Source organism: Mirounga leonina, unplaced genomic scaffold, assembly GCF_011800145.1.
Source record: "Mirounga leonina isolate KUSES-001 unplaced genomic scaffold, KU_Mleo_1.0 Mir_173, whole genome shotgun sequence".
In the NCBI taxonomy this organism is placed as follows: domain Eukaryota; kingdom Metazoa; phylum Chordata; class Mammalia; order Carnivora; family Phocidae; genus Mirounga; species Mirounga leonina.
The window spans coordinates 82,715,236-82,729,663 of NW_023270447.1; the positions used below are offsets into that span (position 1 = coordinate 82,715,236).

Genomic DNA, 14,428 nt, shown 5'->3' on the forward strand with positions numbered 1-14,428 from the left:
ACAACTGCTGTCCCTACCCAGATAAGGATGGAGAGCTGGATGGACGGACACACGGACACACCTGAAAGATTAACAACTGCTGTCCCTACCCAGAACATTTTTTTATTCTCCAAAGTCCAAAATTACACAGCAATTTCTTTGCTGTTATTAATACAGAGGAAGTCTAGGAAAGACAAAAATAATTTTCCTATTTTTTCAAACACAAAACAAAATAGTATATGTATCCCAAGGGTACAAAGCTGTAACCAAACTATTTTCATTAGAAAGTGACTTACAACGAGTTACGAGGAACAGAAAAACCCTCCAAATTCCTAAATTTAACAATGACTTACATGATGTAAAAAGTGATTCTAATTAAAATGTCAAAATAGAACTGAGCTTCTGGCATGACATCCAATTCCAGTAATCCCCCAAGGTAGTCTGATGTGCATTGTGAGAAGATAATACTCATACACTAAGCTGCTACTTCTTTCTTACAAACATATTATCTCTTCTTTATTTTCCTTCCAACCCACAGGACTAGAGATGGCATTGAACAGCACCCATGGACAAAGAAAAATAAGAAAACTGGATACAAAAATATATATGTAAACAAAATAAAGACAAATATCTATTATACAGTTTTACATATACACATAAAACAGTCCCCCAGTGAGTTTTGCTGGATCATCTTTTAGCAGGAGTTAAAAACACATAGGGCAAATGAGAAAAATATTTATTACACCACCTAAATATCTTCTTTCCAAATATAATCTGTACTATGCTTTATGTTTTACGACAAAATCTAAAACTGTTTTTACTGTAAAAAGCAACATACCACAATTTCTCCAAAGCGCTGGAAGATGTTGCGAAGGTCATGGTAAGTAGTGGTTTTTTCAAGGTTGCCAATGAAGAGGGTTCTTGTTGCTTTGGGGTGAAATTCATCTATCCTTTCATCCAAAGGACGAAATTCATTTTCACTTTCTGTTTCTGTTAAGTGGGATGGGGGCAGAGTAAAAAGAGAAGAGTTTTGTTTGTTTGTTTTTTTATTTTTTATTTTTTTTGAGCCGAAGGCAGACGCTTAACAACTGAGCCACCCAGGAGCCCGTTTGCTTGTTTTTAAAGTAATCTCTACACCCAAAGTAGGTCTCAAACTCACAATCAAAAGATCAAGAGTTGCATGCCCTACTGACTGAGCCAGCCAGGTGCCCCAAAACAAAGTGTTTTAATGTGTATTTATATATCATGGGAAAATCTACACTTAAGAAGCTATGTCTCTGAAATATTGGGTTTGAATACTATACAATCTGAAAAATTATATACACCTTCAGAAATAGCTGTCTTTTGCTAACTCCAAAGGCTAAAGAAACTTGCCAACAAAACTCAGGGGGAAGTAGCATTTTCTTTGATCTTTAAAACAGAAAAGTGGACTGAATTTCAGTCTGTAAGTTGATTTGTTTTAAAAATAATCACTGACACAGAAATAGATTTTAAACCCCAGCAAAAATAGTAATTACCTAAACCTAATCTTAGGTTCCAAAAATTATGCAGCAGGCTCTCAATGGAAGTATAAAACTACAATCTGAAACACACATAAAACTCAACTGAAAACAGCCCAGCTTCATTACTTACTTTTCAACATTTTAGAAAATATTTAGCATTTTACATTTGTCATACTAATTAACATAGCCCAAGTGTCTAAATGTAGCAATTGTTAGATACAAGAATAATAATTGTATGAAAACGGACTGAAGCAGCACTTACAAACTTGCTGCTGTAAGGTTCCCAATGACGAACAAGAGACTCAATGACTCTTAAGGTTTCTGCTTCTTATGATCAAAAGCCCTGGTTCAATGTCTCATTCAAGCATAGTCTTTCTCTGAAGCTCCATTTCTAAACTTGGTCCAGGGCAGAACATTCAATGTTTTGTCAATAGTAACTATAATACAGCCTATGTGTTCTCTCCTTGTTAATGTAAAACAAAGCCATCCAAAAAAGTTCGTATTTAATCAGCTTGACTGAAACAAAGTGTTTAGGGCCACGCACTGAATATTACTGATATCAACAACAACACTGATATTAAAAAGATTCAACTTCTGAGCTGCTGAGTGAACTCAGAACACACCTCAATCCTGATTCCAGTTTCATAGGTCTAATGATAGCCCAGCTTAACCTTTCTAGCCTCATCAAGGAATATGTACTTTCACAGAGTCACGTGGACCCAGAAATTGCCAGGGCTCGTGTACCTGTCTCCATCCTGTATTTTCATCATGTCTCCTAGGGAGAGATCTCATTTCAAGATCGACTAGGTCTTCTTAAAACTACCTAACTAATAGAGGGCACATATTCAGGAATATTTCATTTAAAAGGGGAGAAAAATAAAGAAAAGACAAAATAATTCAGACACATCTGAGGTTTATATTCCAAAAGTCAGAATAAGAAGGATAAAGCCTAATTTGCAACCATTTAAATCTATACCGGTTTCATTTCCACCAAATAGCTCAGTGAACATTTCAAAACCAGAAATTCAGTTTAGCAAAGATTTTTAAAAAGTGTATTTTCCATATGTAATCTACTTAATCTTCATGACCACTTTAAGTCTTAATGCCTACACATCATTTAAAAAATTCTTTTATCGGGGTGCCTGAGTGGCTCAATTGGTTAAGCGTCTGCCTTCAGCTCAGGTCATGATCCCAGAGCCCTGAGATCGAGTCCCGCATCGGGCTCTCTGCTCTGTGGAGAGCCTGCTTCTCCCTCTGCCTGCCACTCTGCCTATCTGTGCTCTCTGTCAAATAAATAAATAAAATCTTAAAAAAAATTTCTTTTATCCTGCAATTTCATGTTTACAGGACTATAATGCTCTGCAGGGGACTAAGAAAGCACAATCTAGAAGCCACCAGGGGTCTATCTGCAAAGTTGGGCTTCTTGGATTGAGATCTTTTTAACTCCAAGAGGTCCTTGGCCTCAGGAAACAATCAGCTCCATATGTTTCAATACAAAATATTTGTGACTTAACCATCCAACAACATAATTCCATCCATGTCTCCATACTCACATTCGACTGCTTTCAAATATCCCATTCAACAAGTATTTCATGCTGTCCCATCTGAGAAAAGTACCTTCAAGCTTTCCTATGCCTGAACCAACCAAACTTCTCAAAATCTTCAATGGCACATGGTTAAAGCCTAATTTACATCCTGGGTGCTAACTAATTAGGTAAAATGCTTTTTTGCAGTAAAAATGTCAAGCTCGTCCCATGACTTGGAGATCTGAGGGACATCTATTAATAATGCCCCTGAATTAGATCCCCGTTACTTAATAATTATATACAGCTCTAAAAACTTTCTATATGGATTATATGACAATCTAAATATTCCTCAGGCCAATTGTGACCTGTTCTAAATATGTTAAATAAGAATTCCTGAGTTGCACTCAGTTCAGTATAACTTAGGCCAGTACATCTCAAACTTGGCAGAGGAGGGAATGTGAGGGCATAACCTATAATCCCTTTGAATTCCTGTGTTCATTATAAAATTATGCACATTTTACAGTCTTCCTTCTAACAACTCTGTGCTTGTTTTAATATACACAAATAACATTTACATACTCTTATCAGGGAAATTCTATTTTTTCTTAATTGCCAAATAAATGAATATTCCAAGAGAATGGGCTGTTTACCCTATAAATTCCACTCAAAGTTTTAGTCTTTTTTTTTTTTAAGTAGCTCTATACCCCAACATGGGGCTTGAACTCACGACCCTGAGATCAAGGTCCACATGCTCCACAGACTGAGCCAGCCAGGTACCCCTCAAAGTCTTAGTCTTGAACTTTGTCTCAGCTACATGATGTGACTGCATAATTTAAACATTTCTGTGTACTCCTCCACAAATTTACTTACAAAGTTGCCTTAAATCGGGGGTTCCCAAACTTGGGTATGTGAATTCTGAACCATTAAGCTGAGACAGGGTCAGAGAGTCTGAGTTTTAAACAAGCACTACAGGTGGCTCTCAGAAGAAACGCTGACCCAAGCCATGCCTGAGAAGACGTCCTGCCTTACAACAGGTCTTACAGGCAGGTTCATACCAATAAAATGTCCCCTTGAAACTCTCAGTGGGTCACACTCCTAAGACCCAACCCTGAGTTTCTTTGTCACTATCTCTCAAGGTTATGGAAACTAGAACAACAGATCCAATTTGTGCTGGGCATAATAGAAATAAAACTGGTCTAACTAGTCCCTCAAATCAGTGTAACAAGTAGTCTGTTTTCTAATTCAAGGTAATTCTGATGTCATTCTCCTAAGAACTATATCCTTATCTCAATTCAATCCTTTTGGGGAAGGCAGGATTCGAAAAAGGGCTAAAACTCCATCTTTCAGACTCTTCAAAGTCAGCATTTCTCCCTTACAGGAACAGAACTATCTTTACCCTCCCTAACCAAAACGTAACTTTATTAACTTGAACAACAAATGTACCCAGTCTTTAAAATAGAAGACACTGGAAGTAAGTCAATAAATAAAGCTGGAATGGCATCCAGATTCACGCTAAGATGCTGCCTTTTCATAAGCTGAAATACAAATTATACTAAAAATTAGCCTCCTTTCTCTTACCTGGCCCTATCCATGCTGTTACTTCAATCTGCATGCCAAAGAAAAGTTTTCCTTTTGATGCAGTCAGTGCTTTTTCTTGGTCCTCTTGCTGCCGAAAGAATACCAGACCATACCTCTCTTCTGAAGCTCCATGGATCTGCACTGAAGTCACCTTTCCAAATTTCTTAAATTCATGGAAAAGGCCATCTTTAAGGCTTGTATCTAAATCCCCCCCAAAAAAACAAGGTGCTTATTTTTCTAATTTAGTTACAACTCAGTAAGTAAGCTAAGAAATCTTTAGCTTGATTTTTTGACCTAAATTTTGTTAGCATTAAAACATTTCTCTTTCAAATAAGATAACCCTAAAATCGCATTTTAGAGACTCCTGTACAACTGTGAAAATAAACTGAGTATCGGAAGATAGTTATTTGTTAGATAAGAATGACACTGTGGCTATGCGGAAAAACCGCCCTCCTATTTTACAAACAACTACAGAAGTATGTATCTTTAAGTTGATATGAAACGATGTAATAACATCAGGGATTCACTTTAAAAAACACACACACAACAAGAACAGAAGGAAGGAAAGTGGAAACAGATAAAGCAAGTCTGGCAAAATATTGACAATTTTTAAATCCGGGGTACAGAGTAAGGGGCGTTCATTTTGCCTCTACTACTTTTGGTTAAGTTTAAAACTTCCATAATAAAAATTTTATATACACATATACATACATACATATATAAAACTTTTAAAGACATGAGAAAGAAAGCTGTATTTCTAGCCTTCCAAGCATCATGTCAATGATAAAATTGTGTGGCAAGCAGAATGTAACATGCTAACAACTCTTAAGGTTTTCTACAGATGAATAATACTATCTGGAGGGTCTTGTGTTAATTTGCTTCATTATAAAAATTAAAATTGTATAGAAAGACAAGCAAATTTTTCCCCATCCACTCCAACACATGGGCCTCAACAGCTCTATTCACAAACCTGGTCATGTAGGTTTTAGAGGCTGAGTTAATGAATAATTTAATCATGAAATGCACTTACCTAAGAAGTACTAAGTTTGGTCTTTGTTGGTTTGACCATCTACTAACAGTTGTTTACATACTCAATATGCCTAATGTAGAAGTAACAGTATAGCATGGTCGACTGTCAATTAAAAATATTAAGAGTAAAAAGGACTTCAGTATAGCTTTTAACTAGACTTTTCCATTATTCATGATTTTCCTCATTTAAAATGTTAATATTTTGAAGTGGGTTTCCTATCATAGTTTTATGTTCAAAGTTTTTTCACAGAACACAGGACTCCAGGACAATATAATAAATTTAACTGAAAATAATATTTCTACAATTTCATCGTATCAGTTTTTCCCTAATATCAAAATATTTAACCTAGATAGCATATTTAAAAAAAAATAACCATGCTTTCTTTATAGAACATGCACCATACAGTCTTTGTGTATGTATGTACAACAATGTGTATAATAATATATACATATATGCACGTGTCTATAGTAAATACAAGTAACATGCAATCTTCATACACATAAAGTTATAATCATCACTTGCTTTTTCTTACATGGCATTAAATATTAATGAACCACAAGAAGAAAGCTTGTTGTCACAGCACAACAACTGAAGATTCTCAGTCTCACATTCCCCCCAATAGTAGCAAGACAGGGAAGTACAGCAATATAAACTTTTACCTGTAGAGCGTACTGGAAGATTCTGAACCTTGATCCCAAAACTTTTACGTGGCTCATCTTTTTCCAGGGATGAAAGCAACTGGGAAGTAGGTGCTGGGACGGCTGCTGACTGAACCGATCGGGCGGGAGAGTCGTCACTCGAACTACTGCTGGAATCAGTGCTGCGGAAAGACAAAAAAAAAAAAAAAAAGACAAAACAGAGAATGAGCAGCATATAAAACTTCTTAAAATCAACAAGTAGAAACAATTAAAAGCAATCATCTACATTCAGGTCTGGGATTTCTGGCCGCCCTCCCCTCTTCACATGTACTTCACACTCCCGCCTTGGAAGGCAGAACAGAGCAAACCTCAACCTGAGGAAGCAGAAGTGTTGATCTTTTACCACCACACGCCCCCTAAAGACAAATGTTTCATTCTGTGCAAAATGGGAACAACTTTTTCCAAATGAAGTAAGACTAATAAATGCAAGTCACTTAACGGTAATAATACAAGAACACTGAATATACGGTTTTGGATTCAGAGACCTCAATTCAAATTTTGACTTAGATGTATATAGCATGTAACCTTGGACAAGTAATTTAACCTCTTGCTAAGCCTCAGTTTCCACATCTATAAAATGGAAATAATAAAAATACCTATCTTGCAGGGTTATGAATTAAGTAAAATAACCCACAGGTTTACAGAGTTTAGAATATGACAGTCATCAATGAATGAAGCTGCTGCCACCACCACCATCATCATCTCAGGGGTGCATTAATTTTGAGGAAAACAAAAATATCCAAAATAATTTCCTAGGTAATTTTAATTTTTAAGTATTTGGGGGACTAATGAAGAAATATTATGTAAGTTACTTGAGTCTTGTTGATTTAGGCTCTTTTGTCTGTGAGTAATGTGGGAAATGAGTCCATGAAATTGAGAATTTATTACTCTTCAGTTTGATACAATCCTCGAAAGGGGGAGACAGTTGAAAGACAAGAAAGTATTACCTACACATTCACATTAAGAGAGATATATTTAAACAAGTTTATTATGCCTAAGAACTATATGAATAATAGGAAAGTCTCTTTTCAGTACCGGATGTGCAAAGACTGCCATGGTTTTGTTCTGTTATAGCATTCTCAAATATATTAATTAAAAGCTATTTACAGGGTCTGGTATTTATTTACAGGTTTCTGAAATTTTGCTTCACACTTTTCCCCTCTCTATTGTGGAAGGCTTATCTTTTAAGCAAATAACTCCGGGGGTGAGGGGAAGTGGGAGGAGGAGGTTTAATCCACCTCAAACATACATACTAGAGGAAAGACCTGATAGTTTTTGTCATTTGAGCTAAAACGACAGCTCTCTCAGCCAAGACAATCTCTAAACCAGCCAGATAAATAAATCCAACTCCACAAACTAAGGCAAATTTGCCACTGCTTTTTAAAAAAATAAACAAATACTATAAGAAAACAGGGTATTATAACAAAGAATTTACACAGCATTTTTATTGAGCTCTCACATGCTAGGGCAAAAGATGAAAACATCACAAGGTTATCAGAGCTCCCTGAAGTTTGAAACATAGAGAAATAAACCTATGCTAGTAAGATCCAAAAGGACCTATGTGAGTTACAAAATACAAACTACTTGGGATAGAAGCCTTAAAGACAGGACCACAGATTGTCACTGCAAGGCCTCCTATACATACCTAGGCTTCAGTTTTCCCTATAAAAAGAATTTTTTTATAGATCACTCAGTAAAAATAGTGTTACTAGCACTAGGTGAACAGGATACTATATGTTCACTCAAATTAAGGGTTAATAAATCTGTTTAGCACAGAATGGAAAAAAATGCCTCTTATATGTATTAAGTCCTCTAAGTAATACAAGATTATGGGCAAAGCCACCACATGATTACAGTATAGAATATGTTATAGGACTATCAACTTAATTCCAATGACTCATAAAAAAAACATTATGGAAAATACTTTAATTACAATACTGCCAATATTATAAACACCAAAATTCCTTAGCAGCAGTGGTAAAGTAAATGCAGACAAGAGCAGAATTTCTACTATTGAAAGAATGAGTGAGGCAATAAACACCAAGTTCTATATAAGTCTGTGTCATAAAAATGGAGGTGAGGGGCGCCTGGATGGCTCAGTCGATTAAGCATCTGCCTTTGGCTCAGGTCATTACCCCGGAGTCCCGTCCCGGGATTGAGCCCTGCATCAGGCTCCCTGCTCAGCTGGAGGCCTGCTTCTCCTTCTCCCTCTGCTCCTCCCCCTCTCGTGTGTGCTTTCTCTCTCTTGCTCACTCTCAAATAATCTTAAAAACAAAAAGGGTCCTGGAATCAAGCCCTGAGTCAGGTTCCCACTCAGCAGGGAGTCTGCTTCTCCCTCTCCCTCTGCACCTCCCCCAGCTTGTGCCCTCGCACTCTCTCTCTCGTTCTCAAATAAAATCTTAAAAAAAATAGCAACAATGATTTCTTAAAATACAAAACAGTGATAAATTTGTTATAAATGCCATTGCACTCTTGGTGAATTCCCTACTACCACACTAATTTTGAAAGGAAATGTAGAATCTAACTGGCAGAATTTTCTGCTGACCAATTTGAAATAACTACAAAGGGGGAAAGGTTTTAGCGATTTATTTATTTATTTATTTTTATTTATTTATATATTTGGGGGGGTGAGGGGCAGAGAAGGATGGAGAGGGACAAGCAGATTCTACCCTGAGCACACAGCCCCACAGGAGGCTCTATTTACTACCCTGAGATTATGACCTAAGCCAAAATCAAGAGTCCAAAGCTTAACTAACTGAGCCACCCAGGCACCCCAAAGGGGGAAAGGTTTTAAAATGAATTACAAAATGATAAATTGACTCAACTTCTGAGTTCACATTTTGATATGCTAATCTGAACTGCAATGTGCATTTCCAGTGTAGTCTATTAAATGTACTATGGATGGGCGCCTGGGTGGCTCAGTTGGTTAAGTGACTGCCTTCGGCTCAGGTCATGATCCTGGAGTCCCTGGATCGAGTCCCGCATCGGGCTCCCTGCTCGGCAGGGAGCCTGCTTCTCCCTCTGACCCTCTCCCCTCTCATGTGCTCTCTCTCATTCTCTCTGTCTCAAATAAATAAATAAAATCTTAAAAAAAAAAAAAATGTACTATGGATTTTAAGATCATAAATCAAGGGCGCCTGGGTGGCTCAGTTGGTTAAGCCACTGCCTTCGGCTCAGGTCATGATCCTGGAGTCCCGGGAACGAGTCCCGCATCAGGTTCCCTGCTCGGCGGGGAGTCTGCTTTTCCCTCTGACCCTGCCCCTTCTTATGCTCTCTCTCTCTCATTCGCTCTCTCAAATAAATAAATAAAATCTTAAAAAAAAAAGATCATAAATCAAAACGGGGGCATAAATTTAGATCCCCAAATACTTTTCAGTCCTATTAAACTGATAAAAAGTTCAAGTGCCCAGAAGAGCCATGTCACTTTTAATTTTTAAAAATTCCTTTTTTCATAATTCTGTTAAAACTGAAGAATCACAACAGTTCATCAAAGCATATGATACAGGGGCACCCAGGTGGCCTAGTCAGTTAAGAGTCCAACTCTTGATTTCGGCTCAGGTCATGATCTTGGGGTCGTGAGATTAAGCCCCTCATTGGGCTCCCCACTGAGAGTGGAGTCTGCTTAAGATTCTCTCTCCCTCTCTGCTCTCTCATGCATGCTCTAAAAATAAATAAATCTTTGGGGGGGGCATATGATATATAGTTTATAGTTGTTTCTTGAAAGCCAGAAGTAGTTAATCAGAATCTATTCCAATCTAAATTATTTTAAAGTAGTAATAAAGATGATTTATCAACTAATAGTTTCAAGAAAGTGAACTTTAAATTTACCTGGTCACATCAATATTACATTTTCAACATCAATTAAAAGTTCTAAATGGTGGGGCGCCTGGGTGGCTCAGTTGTTAAGTGTCTGCCTTCGGCTCAGGTCATGATCCCAGAGTCCTGGGATCGAGCCCCCATCAGGCTCTCTGCTCCACAGGAGGCCTGCTTCTCCCTCTCCCACTCCCCCTGCTTGTGTTCCCTCTCTCACTGTGTCTCTGTCAAATAAATAGATAAAATCTTAAAAAAAAAAAAAAAAAAAGTTCTAAATGGTAAAGAATTTGGGGAAAAAAAAACGCATTAAAAAAATTTTTTTTAAAGACTGTGTTTATTTCAGGGAGAGTGAGCTCACAACCAAGGGTCCTAGGACCAAGCCCTGAGCTGGGCTCCCCTATTCACACTCTCTTTCTCTGAAATAAATATAATCTTAAAAAAAAAAAAAAAAAAGATTACTAAGAAAATTAAGAAGCAGATCTTATAGAAATTTCCATAATGGAAAAATAGAATAAGCAACTAGTTACTTAACAATTCTTTTTTAAAATAGCTTTAATAGGACCCACATTTTACTAATAAAAGGGAAAATAAAATGCAGAAATTACAAAAGGCAATTTATTAGGAAGCAGATAAAAAGGAATAAACATAGGCGTGCCTGGGTGGCTCAGTCTGTTAAGCATCCAACTCTTGATTTTGGCTCAAGTCATGATCTCATAGTCATGAGATCAAGCCCTGCATTGGGCTGGCTCAGTGGGTAGTCTGCCTGAAGATTCTCTCCCTCTGCCCCTCCCCCCACTCACATTTTCTCTCTCTTTAATAAATCTTTAAAAAAATAAAAAAAGGAGGGGCGCCTGGTTGGCTCAGTCATTAAGCGTCTGCCTTTGGCTCAGGTCATGATCCCAGGATCCTGGGATCAAGCCCCACATCAGGCTCCCTACTCTGCGGGAAGCCTACCTCTCCCTCTACCAGTCCCCCTGCTTGTGTTCCCTCTGTTGCTATGTTTCTGTCAAATAAATAAATAAAATCTTTAAAAAAATAAAAATTAAAATTAAAAAAAGGAATAAACATAAAGCTGTACTAAAGGGCACCTGAGCTGGCCATGCAGTTGTATGAGCAATTAGGAGTACATGAAACCAGGTGGCCTCCCAACAAAACTATATGGAGGATACTCGTCAGTACCCAGTGATAACCTGTGGCAGGTGCTCCCTGTCTTCCGCACGGCAGCCACAGCTTGGGGAGAAGCCTACCTCCCTGAGCCCCACTGGGACCCAGCTGCCCCTCCCTCCCCCCCAGCTGGACCAGCTCCCCTCCTTTAAAGTTCACTTTCTTGAAACTATTAGTTGATAATAGTATCTGCATCAGAGAACCATTCCTCTGGCTTCAGGGACAGGCACCTGCAGCTCTAGAATCCCCATCTCGCAGGTCTGCCCTTGCCATGGTCTACAAGGGCCTAGGCCGCCAGGGCAGGGACAAGGCCCTCCAGCCAAGGGACCTCTACTACATAATAATTCTTTTTTTTAATGAATGATTTTATTTATTTACTTGACAGAGAGACACAGAGAGAGAGGAACACAAGCAGGGGAAGCAGCAGAGGGAGAAGCAGGCTTCCCGCGGAGCAGGGAGCCCGATGCGGGGCTCGATCCCACGACTTTGGGATCATGACCTGAGCCGAAGGCAGACGCTTACCGACTGAGCCACCCAGGCGCCCCTACTACATAATAATTCTTAATAAGAGAACAGAAATTGGGATGCCAGGATTCTCTCACCCCAAATTATAGGGTCTAATAATCAACTATCCGTTTCTATAGCCATTTTACACACAGAACTACAGTGAGCGTTGGACTCTTCACTGAAAATGTCAAGGCATTGGGTATACTATTTCTAAGATGACTCAGGGCTAAATCTGTTCACACAAGAGTATCATCCAATAACAGACGTTAACATCTGTATCCCTGTGTTTGTAAACATTTGCTTATGATAAATATTTGTTTTTTTAAAGCTGAATGATTGAAAAGCATTTAACCAAATTAAGTTGAGAAAGAAAAATCTGACATAAAAGGATAAAGGAACAGTTTAAGCAACTCGGAAACTTTGCAATTAGAAGTTAAGAGGGTCCGTTTGTTAAAAGCAGATACAGTCTCGGGGCGCCTGGGTGGCTCAGTTGGTTAAGCGACTGCCTTCGGCTCAGGTCATGATCCTGGAGTCCTGGGATCGAGTCCTGCATTGGGCTCCCTGCTCAGCAGGGAGTCTGCTTCTCCCTCTGATCCTCCTCCCTCTCACGCTCTCTGTCTCTCATTAAAAAAAAAAAGCAGATACAGTCTCAAGTGACACCTTTCCAACAACCTCTCTTCTATCAGGTAGCTAAAAATCTTCTCCCTACATCTTACAGAAGTTTGAGTGAAGAGGGCAAAAAGATGCAAAATGCAGATTTTCCATCAGGCTTTGGCAACTCAAAACACGCCCACTGTCTTCATACTTCTATTAAATGGGTGGGGGGGGATCATGTAATTTCTTAAATGGAATGTGTATCACCACATCAGGTAATAATTCCTCTATATCCAATTTCTTACAGGTCCAAATCTTCAAGATAATCCTATCTTCTTCGTGCAAGAGTTCTCTAAATGTGGCTTCAGGAACCTGGGGGCCCCCAAAGTCCTTTCAGGGAGTCTGTGAGGTCCTCTTTATTTCAATTACATATCTGTGTGAGGCCAGATCTTCTTCATATACTTCACACACAAATTATAGTAACAGTTTGAATACAGGAGCGGTTATGAGAATCTAGCTATCTAATTAAACCAGACCTTAAACAAATAAGCAAAAATAAATAAAACAATGCCACTCGTCTATTTTTAGTTTTAAAAAAGTTGTATCACACCAGTTGAAGATCTAAAATTGGCTAGGGAGGTTCCTCCCGAGAAGCAGACACCATCTTGAGGTGAACAGCTCCCCCAAAATCAGGGATGAAGATCCTCATCTCCAATATGAAACCTTTACTCCTTTTGCCTTTTCTTTTGCTCTTGCCACTACTTGCTTTTTCTCTCTGCTAATGCACAGGAAAACACAACGTTCCTTCCTATCGCTAAGGACACAGCTGCACAACAAAAGTCCCTAGAATTTCTTGCTAGGGTAGTTTTAGATAACAGAACTGCTCCCCCCCCCTTTTTTTTTAAAGATTTTATCTATTTGAGAGAGAGAGAGCGAGCGAGAGAGCACATGCAAGCACCTGAGTGAGCAAAGGAGCAGAGGGAGAAGCAGACTCCCTGCTGAGCAGGGAGCCCAACACAGGGCTCGCCCCTGGGACCCTGGGATCGTGACCTGGGCCGAAGGCAGACGCTTAACCAACTGAGCCACCCAGGCGCCCCCAGAACCATTTTAGATTACTTACTGGCTGAACAGTATATCATTGCAAATACTTCCTGCTATACCTGAATCAACACCTCTGGTAGTACAGCACATATAAGAAATAAACAAGCCACTTGGCTAAAACAGGCTGATGCCCCTTCGGGTACATTCTTTATTTACTTGACTTCAACTGGTTTGGTTCATAGGGGGTCCTAAAGCATACTGCAGTGTCTCGCCATTATGCAACTGACAGTCACTGTTGTCTCCCTAGTGGGTACATTCTCTCAAGGGTCATAAATTCATATTTGTAGCCATCAGCAGCACATCAGATGGTCTCACTGTGCTTGGAGAAACAGAAATAAGATGAATAAAATGAACAGCAAAAACAATTCTTTCACAGACTTGACATCACAACCCATGAGTTTTAGTGAGAGTGGCACTAATACCAAATTTTTTGTTACTCTCTTGTGTATGAGAGGATGACCAAAGGTGGGGGGGGCGGCAGAGGATCGCTGTTAAATTAATTAAACAAGGAGGCCATTAGACTGAGGTGGTTCTAATACCTGAGCAGGCTATGTAAGCAAACCAAAAACCTAAGCCTATAGATGCCTCAAGTTAAGAAAGGAAACCCAGGCATGCCTGGGTGGCTCAGTAAGTTGAGAGTCTGACTCTTGATTTTGGCTCAGGCTGTGATCTTAGGGTAGTGGAATCGAGTCCCGTGCCCAGTTCCGGACTTAGCATGGAGTCGGCTTGGGATTCTCCCTCCCTCTGCCCCGCCCCCTGCTCACACACTCTCTCAAATAAATAAATAAAATCGTTAAATAAATAAATAAAAAGAAAAGCAAACCTAAAGACAACCAATCACAGTCAATGAGGCTTTTCCAAATAAGGCAAATGCTTAAGCTGTTACTGAATAAAATTATTTCCCCGCTTTGCTTCCTTCCACCTTTTCTCTATTAA

At 38.9% G+C, this 14,428-nt stretch overlaps 1 protein-coding gene across 5 annotated transcripts in view; it reads right to left on the minus strand.

Annotated features, from left to right (window-relative positions):
- The window catches only part of SPEN (spen family transcriptional repressor), a 103,316-nt gene that overhangs the window by 24,261 nt on the left and 64,627 nt on the right, over positions 1 to 14,428 (minus strand). For 4 of the 5 annotated variants that reach the window (XM_035019711.1, XM_035019708.1, XM_035019709.1 and 1 more), the window contains 3 exons: positions 6,275 to 6,435; positions 4,586 to 4,786; positions 818 to 969 (listed from right to left, as the gene is read on the minus strand). In XM_035019711.1, the coding sequence (XP_034875602.1) occupies positions 818 to 969; positions 4,586 to 4,786; positions 6,275 to 6,435 (514 nt within the window). The remainder of the gene's footprint in view (positions 1 to 817; positions 970 to 4,585; positions 4,787 to 6,274; positions 6,436 to 14,428) is intronic. The other variant, XM_035019710.1, reaches the window with a different exon arrangement.